Below are 16,196 nucleotides of genomic sequence, written 5' to 3'. Positions count from 1 at the left end.
TCCCATTGTAACTAACATATGCGTTAAAAGTACAAACTTTTGCTTTTATATCGTGTCAACGTGGCTAATAAATTTCATTAATTATAAAATAAACTACTTTTTATATTTTTCGCAATATTTCGTGTAGAAGCCGGGCAACACTCTCCATGTGTCGAATTTCGTCGAACTCTGCGAAAAGTTCGAAGGGTCGTCGAGCCAGTCGAACCCCCGAGGTTCGACGTCGACCTCGGGTCCGACAAAGGTTCGCGACATCTCTAAATACGATGACTGCGGCTAACTACGTCCCGCGGTTCTAATGCTGTCCGTGACCACTGTTAGAGACGTAATTTCGGACGTCTCACAAGGGCTTTGTTCTGTCCGTCGAAGACTTTAGCTGCCTATCACTCCAGCATTTAATGCCGATGTCAGTCGATTTCAAGAAATTGAAGTAAACGACGACAGTTTATACTGAACATTTACAAAACAAAAAGAACCAAAACCAGGGGTAAAAGTCGGTAGAATAGAGTAGAGCAAGGAGCAAGTTTGGAGAGGAAGGGAGCTTGAAAAAAAGTGGGGAGGAGTAGGCAGAAAAGTACTCTCTTTAGGGAATGAACAGACGGGAGCCACAATGTGTTTGTAGTCGAGCGTTAACTATTTCCCCAGACGCGCCTCCCATGTTTTGAGAGGCGATGTCCCCGGTTCCCTTTTAGCCGAGAAGCACAAGGCGCCCCGAAAAGTTCTCATACGTCCCCCGCTTTAGGGTTCTGCTCTTAATTGAGTTTCCTAACTTGAGAAATTCCATAGCATCCCTCAGTTGGTGATGGCGTGCAATAGCGTTTCCGAAAAGCGGCAGCGCGCGTGGGTCTTCCTCATTTAGGCGGGCCGGGGAGAGTCTTAAAGCTTGTTCGGTTTTATTCCGCAGCGACGACAATTAGAGCTGAGAATCCGGAGCAATTCGAGAGCGCGACTGGAACTACGAACAGAGCATTCGAGGCACCCGCATAAGTGCAGTCGTGGTTGGGGGCAATACCGCGGCAAGCTAAGCTCTAATTAGATCGTGAACATAGTCGACCGTATGATGTCTTGGGTGGCGTTGTAAGTGTCGGTTAGTGTTTGGTTGGGCGGCGTGGAATGATGCAGTGAAGACTCTGGTGACTGTGACGAAAAATGACTCATCAAAAGTATATACCTTTGAGGCTTCGTAGAACTTTGTATAGGGTGTCCGAAGCGAATCTTCTTCAGTAAGACGAGCCGGAAGAGTCTGCGCCTTAAAATAGAAATCCAAAACTTTCACTGAATGTACACTGAGAACGTCAGTTTTACTGTCAGAAATTTAAAGGTGCAGATCCTTTCCAATAAAAACAAATAAGAGCGAAAATTTTGCAGAGTCTAGGTTGGCCGCGTTCGCAGACGACCGAGTTGGCGACGCTAGTTACATGTGGCGCCATCTCCTGATAGGAACAGCGAGCAGACAACAGAGGGCACCGTCTGCTTGCTGCGCGTATTGGGAGGTGGCGCCACGCGGTCGCTGGCGAGGTTGTCCGCGAAAGCGCCCAGCCTTGACTTTTGGCAAGTTTCTTGCTCTAAGTTCTTACAAAGAAAGAACTGCGCCTTGCAATTTAACGCGGTAAAAACAGAACTCCTCAATGCTCATTCGGTGAACAGTTAAGCTTTCCATGAGCTTGTACTAATTTTTTTCGTATTTGCTTAGAACAGAAGGTCTGCTCGAGAGGCCCTGTGCAGTTACCGACAGCTCCAGAAATGTAGGGCGTAACAAGTTCCAGGCATCTTACTGTCCTTCCGCGGTCAATGAGGTTGCGGCACTGGCGAATGAGAACACACAGAAGGACGAATCACAATGCAAGATGCGTGAACGTAAGCTACGCCCTGCGTTTCTCAAGCTGTAAAGGATGCATGACAAGTTTTTGGATGTTGCCAGATGTACGTGTACAACGCCAACCGTATTTCTTTATTTGACCACGCTCAGGACTGCGGTACGACTGCCCCCCGCAGAGCCCTTGGGAGAGACCGTCGCTGTCATTTACGCAGGGAGCTAAAAAATGACACGGCTAAAAAATGGTTAGGCCGAAAAAAAGGCGGTTTGTGCTTCAGCATTAATCATGACGTTTCATGTGCTGACATCATGCTGAGTATCGGAGTGCAGACTTCTTTTTTTAGAGCGCAGCTCTTAGGCGCCCGTTTCCGGCTTGAGCGGCGTCGGAGTGGGCGTAACCGTGAGGCCACGTGACCCCCCCCCCAGGTCACATGAGCCCCTGAGGTCACGTGACCTCCCCGAGGTCACGTGACGCGACCCCCCTTGAGGGGGAGGGGAGGAGGGAGAAGGAGGAGACGAGGGGAGGAGGTTGATGGATGAGACGAGGGGAGGAGGTTGAAGGATGAGGAGAGGGGGGAGGAGGAGTAACAGGCAGGATCACGAGGTGACAAATAGGAACGAAGGGTATATCCCCCCCTAGTACCCTTCCCTCCTCCTCCTCAAGAAATTTTTTGAATTCTACGATCAATTTCTTTCATTTGTGGCCGAAAATGGAAAACTTTTAATTGCAGGAGGGGATTTTAATATAGATATGGGTAATAATAATAGCCCGTCAGCCAGAGATTTTGACACACTTATGAAATGGTTTCGTTAATGTGATTAACGTACCAACAAGGGTCACAGCGGATTGTCTATCCGTCCTTGGTCTGTTCATTACAAACTGTGTGCAATCAAATTATGAAGTGGGAGCTATATCGTGTTGCATTAGTGACCATCTTCCTATGTTTCTTTACGTTGAAAAAAATGGGCCAGCAGTAAACAAATCATCCGAAATACTTTACCAATCAATTACAGAGACAGCACTTAATGCGTTCCGGAATGCAATCTTGCATACAAATTGGAGCTATATAAGCAATTTAAAAGAGCCAAACAACATTTATAGTACCTCTTTGAGCAGTTTCAAACATTTATATTGTACTCACTTCCCTGTAAAAGTGCGTAGGCTAACTGGAAAACTTCGTAAGCCGTGGATCACGCCAGAATTACGGAAGGAAATGAAAATACGAGATAACTTGTATAAGAAATTTTTGAATACTCGCACACCCGATGGCTGCACCATTTTCAAGCAGTACCGGAACAAAATAACAAAGATACTACGATGTGCGCGAACGGAATATCAGTCCTCATTTATAAACGATAAGAACTGTAGGCGTGACATGATGTGGTTTAGATTAAATACAGTCCTGCCTCCATCGCGGTTCCTCACATGCCCCTCTTTCAAAACTGCAAGTTAGTGGAAAAGAATTATCCGGAAGAGAATTAGCTGATGCATTTAATGATTTCTTTACAAGTATGGCTCTCGGCGATGACTCGCCTGGCACATGTCGTGAATTCGTAAATGTACAAAATGACAGATCTATGTTTTTGAATCCTGTTACTGAGGAAGAGGTGATAACAGTAATCAAAAATATAAAAAACAGCAATAGCTGCGATATCGACGGCTTACAAATAAAGCCCGCGAAGCACGTAGTTCACATCCTTGCACCGATTTTTGCTGAGATGTTTAATCAATATATAGTGGCTGCTGCTGTTCCAGAAAAGATGCAAGTTGCAAGAGTAACTGTTCTTTATAAAAAGGGGAGAGAAATAATATGGCTAATTATAGGCCAGTCTCTATTCTGCCTGTGGTTTCAATAGTATTTGAAAAATATTTACATTCAAGTCTTTCAAACTTTATTGATACATATAACTTGTTAACCCCATACCAATTTGGCTTCCGTAAAAACAAATCTACTGAAATAGCATTACTTGAACAAAAAGAATACAAACTTACACAGTTTGAAAGGAAAGCTATTGTTGTTGGTATATTTGCGGATTATTCGAAAGCTTTCGATTTGGTAAATCATAATACATTGTTAAAAAAGCTTGCATGCTATGGTATTCGTGGACAGGTGTTGTGGCTTTTGAAGTCGTACTTATCTCATCGAAAGCAGGTCGTTCAAATAAATAGTATGTGCTCCAAAGTTCAACCCGTCCTTTGTGGCGTGCCTCAGGGTAGTACACTAGGGCCGCTACTCTTTAACATTTATCTTAATGACATTGTGAACATGAACTCTATTGCCAAATTTATTATATACGCGGAAGACACAAGTATTTTCGTTTCTGGTAATGACATCCACAAACTTGTAGACAAATGTAATTTTATTATGAAAGCAATATAAAAGTGGTCAGTTTCTAATTTCATGCTGATAAATAAAGTAAAAACTAAAGCAGTCGTATTCAGACAGAAAAACAAGCGAGTTCCAGTACATAAAGATATCATCCTAAATTCACGTTCTATAGAAATTGTTGAAACATTTTAAGCGCCTTGGTGTCGTATTTTCTTCCACTATGTCGTGGGATAGCCACATAAACCATATAGTAACTATGATAGCTCAGATCACAGGCGCTATAGGTCGTCTTTCCACAAAAATTAAGTTACTCCTTTATAATTCGCTCTTTTACTCTCATCTAAACTATTGTCAATTGGTATGGGGAACAACAATTTCAAACCTTCAACTTGTTAATATATTACAAAAAAAAGTCTTCGGCATATTTACAATGAGCCTTATGGAGCGCCAAGTACTAACTTGTTCTACCGCTCCCATGTGATTAGTGCATTCAACTTGTATAGATATGATTAAGCTTGAGGTATAAATTAGAAATACGAAACAATATTACTAACTTACGTGGTCTGGCTCATCTTCAAATAAAGAACATAACTAGTTACTCAACAAGACATAGAGAAAATTGGGTAGTGCGTACACCTCGTTTGAACCATGGAAAAGATTGCCCCTAAGTTTCATACTACCGTCTTTATTAAATAGATATCATCTTCTGCATTTTGATTTATTTACCTGTAAATACAGTAAACTCCGTAGAATGTATGAAACCGAGAGAGTATAATTTTTACGATTTTTTTTTGTTTAATTGTGTGCACCCTGAACATTTATGATCACAATGATTTTTTTTTTTGGCGAGTGTGTTGTTGCAATGTATAGTTAAGATTACTTTTCTTCCCGCCTTTTTTTCTCTTTTGTGAATACTTTAGCACGATGCTGCGTAGCTGCGAATATTAAGGGTCTGTGGACTCGTCAAGCTGCAATGCTGTAGCTTTTTTCCACAGCTCCTTCATCTTCTTTGTACAAGATAAAGAATAAACTGATTTGATTTGATTTCATTTCATTTGAAGAGCTGCGCTCGAATTTGGTGTTACAGGGAGTTGTAAACGGCTTTCATTTTTTAGGTACAGATGTATTTTCGGCCCCGTCTTTCGCCTGATCCTTGCGTACATTGGAGCGAGTGGCCCTCCTCTTCCTAAAGTCCCTAAATACTTTCCTTTACACGACAACCGACACGCACGACGAAGCTCTTTCTGCTGGATCAAGCTAGAGACTTTCAGTTTATTGCGCTATTATTGGCCGCCATTCGCTTCATCAAACTTGTACCGTCATAAAGTCGGCGCTTCAAACAATGCCGTTACTTGTAAGAAACACGAAGTACACTCCTTATCAAGAAACTTTAAGTCTCCCAAGTTGGTTTGCGGAAAGATTATACCCACTGGATTTTTGTTTTTTACATATTGCAGTTTATTCGATGATAATGGTGAGTCCATCGCTCCCTCTTTTATCCAGGGAGTATACCCTCTGGTGTCCACCCGTTTGGCCGATAGAATCGCATGGTTTACCGAAGCGTATGGTAGCGAAAGCTCTTTTCATTGGCTTTGCTGACCGGAGGAGGGCCGATGGTTGGTGTTTTGTGTGTATCAGTGGGCAGTACGCGTTGAAACGTTCCTGCGAGTGCTGTAGTTTCATTGACAGTTTAAGAAATGAAGGGCGTTGACTTTTATGATTACGCTTCGAGTTTTGTGATTGGTTCCCCGGTGGTCTTATTGGCTAATGCGGCAGTCTGATTAGCTGCGTAGTGATATGAGATGCTCGGGATTTGCTGCGCCCCGAGTTTCGTAAGCACTCAGTGACTGTAGTATTACGACTGTGCGCCTTTAGGGAACGATATTCCCATGGTTTTATCGATGTGCTTGGAATTATTGACGTAGTTGCAGATGTAAGCCAACATGTTTCTTTGGAGTCTCATTATCGAAGAATTGCCAACACTGTTTTTGAGGATAAATCGATTTTCCGCTTTCAGGTTCGACAATGTCTCTGAATCGAAGACTGAGTGACCAGACGCTTTATCTGCTCTCCGGAGGTGATGCTGGTGAGGCAGGCGTGATCACGGAGGAATCACTAGCTATTGACACGGCTCCTTACTCCATCACTACGCCGGTGGTGATTACCAAGTGAGAATCGACTCTTCCAGCAGCCTGGCTTTCTATAAGTTACGCTGCGATGAACCGAAGGCTTTGCTCACATCGTTGTGCTTTTATCGGGACCTTAAGGGCAAAACACCCTACAATGTCGCAAAACACGGTGAACAGCAAAGGAGGAAAATAAAATACCGAGGTAATAAATATTGAAATGAAGTGTTAATGGGACGGTGACACAACTCCAACGTTTTTCTTTAAGAATTAAAGGTCAATAAACCATTTTCAAAAGTACGCGCCATTGCCTGTCCGTCATTGTTTGGGCACATGCTCGGAGTATGTATTGGACACGAGGTCTGCGTCAACGTTCGGTGCGAGCTCGGCTTAGCCCGTATCGAGAACGAGTGTGACGTCAGCGCTCGGCGATAGCTCGGATCCAGTCACGCGCTTCGTGCTCAAGAAATGGCGACTGCCAATGTTGCTTGATGAATTTTTGAAAAGGGTCTATTCCCTACATACCTTAGAACATGCAGAATACTGGAATTGGTATATAGGTTAAATTTGGCTCTTATTTCTGGCATGTCATTGACAGAAATTCGAGCCGCAAAGTGCGAGTGACATAAGAGAGCTGTAGTCGTTAAGTAGTTTGTCATTGATTTTAGCGTTGTCTCAAGAATGCAGGAACCGAGAGTTGTAAATCTTTGCCTGATTGTATTTTGACCTATTTGAAAGATACCGCAGACCATTTGCGATTTTCAATTCTCATTCATAATGGCAAGCTTAACTTGCAAATGCTAAAGTTTTTTTTTTTTTTTTTTTTTATGTATCAGGCCGAAGCTACGCCAGGACATCACAGCAACTTCAGCGCTCAAGGCTCAAGATTTTCAGGCAAGTTAGAATCAATTCTTTGTTTTTTTATGCTAATAAATTTGATACAACAACATCTCGTCTACTTTGCATGTTTTGGCTCAATCTTGAATGTCCAGTTTTTCCAACTACAAGCTGGGCTTTTCCAGCTACAAGAAATAGAGCAATCGGGGCTAGTATATAAAGGTAGAATGTTTTATAATGGATACCAGAAAGTGAATGACAAAAACATTCCGCTGACTTGAAAAATCCGCGGTTAGAATAAAATAAATTTGACAGTGATATAAAAAAAATGGACGCGAAAAAACAAAAATTAAAAACGTACAAAAGAAAAAAGTTTGAAAGTTTTCTGAGTAAATGACCTCGAACTAGCTCGCCTGCGCAATAACCCTTATTTCAAGATGTCAATGGCTTTGTTCGAATAATTTCTGCAATGAATAGTTGCACCAATCTAATGTTTCCTGCCGAAAATAAAGTGAGAACAAACCTAAAGTTTGCAAAAACGTTTTGTGAATTTGGGGGCTTCGGAGAATCGCAGAAGAATTCATGAAGTCTGCAAAAGTGCTAAAAGTTTTCGAGTGTATTTTTAGACTTCGCGTGCGTGAAGAACCATTAGCGCTGACACATGGGTATACTGCGTGTGCGGTTGATTAGCTGCAGATAGTATAAAGGGGCGGTTTTAATTATTCGGCAGGTTTGTGTCACAATTATCGAAGGACGTCATTTGGCTGGCCTGAATATGGATCCTGTGATTTGCGTCCAAGTGGGCGATCAACGAAAGTACACATCTGTCAAAGAATCAACGAATTGTCCTTACTACAACGAGGTTGGTACCCTAACTGATTTCTCATAGATGTAAATTATTGGTGATAGATGCATAAATTCTGATCATTACATTTATTCGTGCGAAAAGATAAGGTTATATTCTTTTTCAAAGCCCATTAAAATGATTCAAAGGAAGCGACTTGTATTGAAATCATAGTAGCCCGGTCTAAATGCATTCAAAAAGTGTTTTGTTTAGCGAAACAAAGCTAAGTGGAATGGCAAAGCATACTTAAACAGACTAGTGATCATAAACATAGGATGTTGTATTAAGTTCAGAGATTTCGCTATTGCTGTTTTCTTATTATTTTACCTTTGATTACACTCTTGCAGCTGCTGTTTTCCTTTGAAATTATTTAAATGTTCAACCCTTGACAGCATAACATCTCAATGAAAAAGACTTGACGATAGTAGCATCGTTTCTTTTATAAAACATGCTGGGGGACACATTAAGAAGCGTTCTCCGCCCATCTAACATTTTACAAATGAATACATGATGGCCGATACCTGATCTGTACAAGTCACTGAAAATTTTAGCGAATAAAAATTTTATCTAATCATTGTTATACAGTGACCTTGACGAAATAATCAAGCCTGAATTTTACAGCCGATATGAATGAATCGTAATGCATTTTTGTTTGTTTCTCTTTCAGTACTTCGTGTTCGATTTTCATATGGCGCCATCGATGTTGTTCGACAAGATTGTTACACTTACTGTGAGTACAGCTGGTCACGTACGCAACATTATTATATCGAAATATATATGATTTTTTTTTGTTATGCTGTAAGCGGGATTCAGGCGTACGGCTTCAAAGGAAATACCTCTAAGACAGTGAGAGGGTTTATTTGTTCGTAGGCCTTCTATAGAACACTATAACTATTAAAATTTAAAAAAAATCTGAAATAAGTTTTAAGTGAAGGAGTTATCTTTCATTTTTATCATATTAATGATTGTCAGCTGATACAGTTTGTATTGCACCTGTGTTAAATATTTTTATAAGGCTAAAAGGAGTCACGTGCAATAGAACCAAGTAAAAAAAATTGGTCATAGTTTATTCTCTAAAGAAGAATTTTATACTTTTTTAGGCGCTGCACAATCGAAATTTCATACGTTCCGGAAAGGTGATTGGAACCTTCAAGCTTGACGTGGGAACTGTGTTCAACCAAGCTGGTACGTTCACATTTGTTAGGCACAAAACACCGAACAATTGAGGGTGCGATTCTCTTGCACTTTTCGGTATAACGAGTGTTTTGATCAGAAGCTTCCTGTAATGACCACACCACTTGGTGTATATTCATAATTCTGGTCGTTCTTCGTAACCTGCTAATCGCAGTACACATGCACCACATCTGCACTCCTTTTTTATTAATTCTTTCCTACGCTGAAAGGCTTGCCTACGGTTCCCAAAAGTGGTTCTAGAAGAAAGGTTTATTCTAGATTTGGTGTGCTTTGTATTTAGGTTAAAATGTATGCAAATGAAAATATTGTACTCTGCAGAACACCAGTTTTACCACAAGTGGGCGGTCCTGACTGATCCTGACGACATGACAGCGGGACCTAAGGGCTACATCAAGTGTGACATCTCGGTTGTGGGCAAAGGCGACACGATCAAGGTACATTCGAGAGCTCAGTTTATACTAGACCCTCGAATGCTGGGCCCGATTCAGCATGTTTGTATTGTGATGAAAATCAATAATCGCTCACGTGAGGCTTTTTGTTTTGCAGCAAGCTCCCAAGAAGGATTTTGATGACGACGACATCGAAGGGTGAGTTTTGACTTTGAAATTGTATAGTTTTCTTTGTTAAACACTGTTTATATATATAAAAAAATACACAGACGAATAGAAGCTTAACGTCAGCCTTTTAATTATCACGTTATACTATATGAAGGTTAAAGGGTAACCCCCCTCAAATCTGAAAATTTCGAGGTAATGAGGGATTTCACATTAAAACGCACTAATAAAAGACAAAACGTAATTTGCTTCGCGAAACACAGGATATAAATATAGTTAAGTCTTGGTTTAAACATCAGCCGAAATTGAAACCGAAACTTCGGCTTCGTCTGGCGACATTCGCCTCGGGCCGCCAAAAACATGACTATCACGTGGTACGAGATGTCACGTGATCCTCTACTCAAACGACGGGCGGGATGGGTTGTGTGCCAGGCTCCAGTGTCGTCTGCACCGCACTCCAACACTTTTTGGTGTCTACGTCATTCGACGACGTCTGCACAACTGCGGCATCAGTCTGCGCACGTATTGTGAACGAGAGTTCGAGACACAATAATCACAAACGGTAAGATGGCGACGACGGTTGTGAAGCGGGTGACGGCGGTAACGGCGGGGCGGCCGGACAGCTCCCAAGAAGCGCGCTGCACAGGCACGTTACCCCAATCACGTGGACACCGCTCAGCGCCGAGAGGACACTTTGCTGACGTCATCCGTTACGCTTGCCCGGAGAAGTAAAAACAAACAAAAAGGGGCAATGGTGATTACGTCTAGCTCAACGGTGACTACGCCAACGCCGTAGCCTTGACTGTCCTGATGGTTGCGCCTCAATTTGCCCGATGGAGTCAATCGATCTCAGTGACTTGGCGCGTTGCGTAGTTTGCTGGACCGTTTAAGAAACATTTAGATGGAACTAGGTCGTAATATTTGACGTGTGGTCTTCCTAGGGGATACCCAAGAGGACTGCACTGTTTTATTCAGAAACGAAAATGAAGCGGAGTTGCCATTTAAGTCTCTCGTTTTCAACTTTTCTAAAATAAAAAGTGCGATGCAATATAAAAAAGAAAAAATAAGACAAAACATACAAGGAAAAAAATAAATAAAAGAATTGGAAGAAAGAAACTGATTTTTGCTGTCGTAAAGTTCGTATTAAAAAAATTATGTTTGAGTTCCGCCAAAGTAAATACCTAAAGCAATAAGCCACTCAAAAACGCGTAAAAAAAACTGAGCGGTGCTCGAATAAAATTATACTTCGAAGTACAAATACGCAATTCTCAGAAGCTGGTGACCAGGTGCACTCACAAATCGAGTCCTTGTCCATCAACTCAAAATTTTGTTTGAGAAGCCATACTCCTGTGCCACGTGCAATAAAAAATAAAAAAAAAAAAAAATTAATCTTTATTTTGAGTGAGAGGTACTGCAAATGTTTCGGAACCGCTTTAATTAATGCGGGCTTGACTGGCTGTCTGGCCACGCCGCAAACGCCGCGAGCTGTGAGCCCTTCACATCGTATGGCGAAATTGAAGTGTTCGGTTTAGCGGAGAGTTCGGTACCGACGTGTGGGTGCTCTATTAGCTAAGCTCAAGGCCAGCTCACTCCAACGAAGACAGCTGCTGTGGTTAGTCGTGTTCAATATAGGATTCGTTCAACTTACCAAGAGTGAAAGTGAGAAAAAAAAAAGGAATTCAAGCTGGTTATCAAACTAGCTCTATAAGCAAAAACACGAGACTGGGAACAAATATGCCGGCAAGCTGGTGAACAAACTTCCGAATAAAAACCCAAAAATGGGGAAAAAAGGAAATCTACAAGCACCTTTTTAAGACACTACTGATTGTATGCATGTGAAGATGTGAGATAAAAAAAATCTCCCCATTTCCTCCCGTCCTCCCGTCCTTGTCGTTTGCGCGCTGTTTCCATTATTTCTAAGCATGAACCAACTCGCCCACATCGCTACTCTAAAAAAAATCAACAGCTGTGTTTTGAAACAGTCTGTGTGCTTGTCCGTTTTTTTAAAATTTGTTACCAGTCTCGAATTTTTCAACATAAAGTGGACAAAGGTTCAATATTCAATATGTAGTTACCAAAGGTTCAATATTCAATATTACCATCAACAAACTCGCCCAACTTCACACCTTGTTACCAAAGGTATTTGATCTGCATCGCTACTAAACAAAAAAGTGTAGCCGTAGCTTTTTTTTTTTTTTTTTTTTTACAGGTTAGGAATTTGAGTTTTAAATACTTTAGGGGTTGGAAACATACTTTTGTGGAAGTAACACTGTAGGCGAGATATTTGGGAAGTCTGTCAGCTCTTTCAGTTATACGTCAAAAGAAGAAAAAATACAACAAAACAAAACAAAACAAAAAAAAGCAAGAGAATAAATGCTGGCGAAATTTATACAAAAAATATAAATATAAATTGCACAAATAGACAGTAATCATACATTTCTTGGTTTCGTCTCTTTGTTTTACGGCTGAATGGCTGTGTCATTAATAATTGTAGCCTAGCGGAATGTGTTTATCTGGGGCGTTCACCTAGGCGGTAAAAAGGTTGTTTGACAATAATGAGTACGAGTAACTTAAAAAAAAAAAAAAATGACTCCAAGACTGTCTTCACGCTAGGTTGCGCAGTGTACGGGTTATAAGATAACACATAACAACACGTGCCTAACGGTTCAGTAAAACTCGTTTTAACTGCGTTAATTTATTCGTCGGCGCGTTGGCTTATAGGTGCTGGCGACCTCTTACCAAGATTGTTAAAAAACAACATACCTAAAAGGTAACGAACAAGCAAACAGAAAAACCAGTCACGAAACAAACAGACATTTTTCTAACGAGAAGGCTGTGGCTATGGCTGTGGTCAAAGACAGCTCTCTTATTATTGCTTTGTAGTTAAGCAGAGTGAGACGTTAGTCAATACAAATGGCGAAGAATCAATCAGGAAGCAAAAAGCGCGAGCATAGCAAGTCACTCATTTCGTTTTTAACCTCTTAGTGACCATAAAATGCCAAACACAGAAAACAAACAAAAAAGCAGACGATGTAGTTTGTTAAAAAAACAAGTTTCGTTTGTTTGTTTTTCAGTATTTTATGTCGTGTCGTTGTAACTTGAAACGAATCTGTCCACGCTCTTCAGCAGTGCTTTGGCAGCTTACAGCTAAAGGGAAGCTCCAGCAATTTTTCAAGAAATCAGCGTTGCGAATTCAGTAATCGCGTTTAAAGGCCGACGATTTAAAGGCCAGAAAGGAAAAAAAAAACAGTCCCTCAATTACTCCATTCAATTTGAGAAAGACAGAGACTCTCCTACCACTTGCGGGAAGTGGCTCAATGACCCTCTCCTTGCGGGAGTGGAGACAATAAGAGTGAGAGGGAAGGGTGAGAAGGAAACTGTCAGCCGTTTTCCGCCCGGCAGAAGAAGATTTTGTAGGACGGCCTTTCACTTGACCAGATGAAAAGGTAAACCGCATTTATTTCGAAGGATACGGGCAGCGATTGCAGCAGGGCATGCGGCGAGCCTCTCTGCCTCCTGTCATCTGTCCAAAGCATCGTGACCTCGTCGTCGGCATAGCAGAGTCAGCGTACAGTGGAGAGCAAGGGTCATGTGACCATTTGGACGACGTTATTTTGCTATATTTTCTCTTCGCTCTCGGGCTGTTAGGGTACATAAAATGCCAAAGACGGAGTGCTAGTTTTAGAAGTAAAAAAACTGGAAAGTTCAATGTTTTTTTTTGTTTTTTTTTTTAAACTTTGCGTCGGTGAAGGTGAGCTCGTTCCCATACTCTACCCGTAATACAGAGAAATGGTGTACGTATGTTCACTCGGAGAACAAAGTTTGACTTTCAAATAATAAATTTCACACTACCGCACACGCTTCTAAAATAATCTCTGCATTAGATCTAAACGGTGCGACATTTAAAGACTTAAGGTTGCATTTTTGTACACGATTTTTGCAAAGTTTGCGATTTTGTGATCAGGTTTTTGAGTTTTTTTTTAGGCGTAAGAATCTCGGTTTTCTCTTTACCCTAGTTTGTTCCGGTGTGTATGTTGTTTTTCCGGTGTATTTTTGGTCCACTTGCTGTTGAACCGTTGAGGGGTCCGAGGGCCTGTCAAGCTGTACATACATTGCAGTTTTTTTCTTGGGTCCCCCATTAAAATCTATTAAAATAAGTTTATTAATATTAACATTACAAATAGAGCAGACGATACAATCGGTTCAAAAGTAGTATCGTCTGTTTCTTTTGTATCTTTTGTTTTGTTCTTTCTTCGTTAAATTTGAAAACTAACGTATGGCCGCTCTTTTGCACAACTAAAAAAAAGAAAACTATTGTAATCCCTATTTCCCCTTATTTCCCGGCAACCAATCAGGAACCTCCTCCTTCCGGACGGCGTTCCCGCCGAGCGTCAGCATGCCCGGTTCATCGTGCGGATTTACCGGGCCGACGGATTACCCCGTTTCAATTCGGGATTAGTGGCCAACGTGAAGAGGGCGTTCTCGGGGGAAACGAGGGAGCTCATCGATCCCTACGTCCAGGTGTCCTTCGCAGGCATGACCGTGAGTCGGCTTTTCGCCAGATCGCCCCTCCCTCGCTTCGGTCTTTACCGATATTGTGTGTAACTGTGTAATCCGACGCGCGGTCCCCTTTTGGGGAGTTTGGGGCTCAATCCCCACCGTCTAGATGAGGCTCTACAAGTAGGGCAGTGGAGTGGTGGAGTGCAGAATTTATGAGTTTTGCTGGATTATGGCGTTCTAAAGCTGGTGCCAGATTATACAACGCCAGTAGTGGAGCGTTTCAGTAGGTCCTTTTTGCGCTCCGGTAACGTGAATTACAGTTTATCGTTATAAAAAAAAAAAAGGAAGTAATACAATTTTTTGTTGTTGCGAAATTTTTGGGTAACAGTTCTTGTTTCTTTTTGAGGAATGGGGAGGAAAGCCGAAGGGGCAGACATAAAAACACAGTTGGGTAAAGATATCTAGTATATCGTTATTTGAATAATGATTTCTTTTAATTGCCTGATAACGCAAGAGAAAATATTAAGAATACAGTTTTATTAAATCTGAGCAAGACCGGTTTCGCGCACGTAGCGCCCACCTAGCGCCCACCTAGTGATGATGTGTCAAACTTAAAAGAAGACTAATAAAAGAAAAGAGTAAAAAAGTGTTACTATGCGTTGAAACTACTGCTGAAAACCAGTCGTTCTAGATGAATATTGTAGAAGTGCATGATAGTCAAATGTTATCTCGAGTCAGAAGTTTTGAGACAATCCCTAACCTCCCGATAATCCCAATGTCACAAAATATTATTCCTGAGAAGTATGGCACACCTGAAACATACGTTAGTGCAGCGCATGCGAATTGGCTTCTGCGCACTAACGGTCATTGTTATCGGGGTGCAGAAACGACCAACTGAAGATTCCTATCAATTCCTTACTTGAAAAGTATGTAGCTGAATTTCTGCAGCTATACACACCACTCAGTTAGAGTTTACTTCTCCCAAACTGAAGTACGCTGTACAAAACCAGAAAACAGCTCATACGCTTTTGCACGGTGTTGAAGCTATCAGCTTCTGATTACTACATCTTTGGGACTTGAATTGACTGCACACAGAAGCTATTTTTGGATCGATATGTGATTAGAATGGATACATTCGTAAAAGTTTGGCCGCTTACTTAGATTATATTATTTTGATGTTTTCTTGATGTATTGTTTTTGTTTTGTGCTCGCCGCCCTGTTTTTCCATCTGGTACAAAGCATTGTTCTCGTGAAACTTATTCTAAAAAAGGGTACTTTGCTAAAGTTGGGTCCCTTTATAACATACTTATGGCATTGTGAAAAAAAAAATAAAAACAACTTAGCGGAAGCGTGACTAAGGCAGTCCACGGTGCGCTATAAGAATCTCAACACTATAATTGTGTATTTGTTTAGCTGTAAGTTTGTTAGTCCCAATGGGAGTCTAGTGCTTCCCTGCGGATTTGAAATCTAACCAGGGTGGTAGTACCGCTAGCCTGGGGTTTTAACGTGCATCTCGCAGTACTGAAACAGTTATAACATATTTCCGTGCTTTGGGATACACGACTTGACAAATACTGTTCTTTTTTTTTTCTTTTTAAAAACGCGATTTCATACGCTAATATTTCCAACGTATCTCGCAGGGACGGACGACCGTGAAGAAAACCTGCTGCTCTCCGGTCTGGAACGAGCAGCTCGTCTTCACCGAGATGTTCCCGCCCCTGTGCCAGCGCATCAAGATCCAGCTTCGCGACAACGACGCGGTCAACGACACCGTGGTCGGCACCCACTTTATCGAGATGTCGAAGATAGCCAACGAAGGCGACAAAGGTGATGGCAATGACCCGTATATTAAACTCTTGAAAGGAACAAAACGATTAGTCACTGAGAGAATATGGTCTTTGAGCTGCACTGCCTCCAGCCTTCGATAACTCCAGGGGCGTCTCTTGAGCTCGGATTGTGCCCGTGCAGCAAAAAGCACGATGGTAGGGTTAGAGCGCG

General features: G+C 41.7%; 1 protein-coding gene across 1 annotated transcript in view; it reads left to right on the top strand.

The window, feature by feature from the left end:
• Positions 1–16,196, top strand: part of LOC8042252 (otoferlin) — a 124,898-nt gene that overhangs the window by 59,734 nt on the left and 48,968 nt on the right. The window contains exons 7-15 of the mRNA XM_042287053.1: positions 6,161–6,311; positions 7,106–7,163; positions 7,837–7,968; positions 8,618–8,680; positions 9,051–9,135; positions 9,463–9,578; positions 9,691–9,731; positions 14,054–14,240; positions 15,839–16,025. Coding sequence (XP_042142987.1) covers positions 6,161–6,311; positions 7,106–7,163; positions 7,837–7,968; positions 8,618–8,680; positions 9,051–9,135; positions 9,463–9,578; positions 9,691–9,731; positions 14,054–14,240; positions 15,839–16,025 — 1,020 coding nt within the window. The remainder of the gene's footprint in view (positions 1–6,160; positions 6,312–7,105; positions 7,164–7,836; positions 7,969–8,617; positions 8,681–9,050; positions 9,136–9,462; positions 9,579–9,690; positions 9,732–14,053; positions 14,241–15,838; positions 16,026–16,196) is intronic.

This window comes from Ixodes scapularis, unplaced genomic scaffold (assembly GCF_016920785.2).
Source record: "Ixodes scapularis isolate PalLabHiFi unplaced genomic scaffold, ASM1692078v2 PGA_scaffold8__174_contigs__length_109621045, whole genome shotgun sequence".
Lineage (NCBI taxonomy): Eukaryota > Metazoa > Arthropoda > Arachnida > Ixodida > Ixodidae > Ixodes > Ixodes scapularis.
The sequence above is the reverse complement of the archived record's forward strand: the minus strand, read 5'-3'. Positions and strand labels throughout refer to the sequence as shown.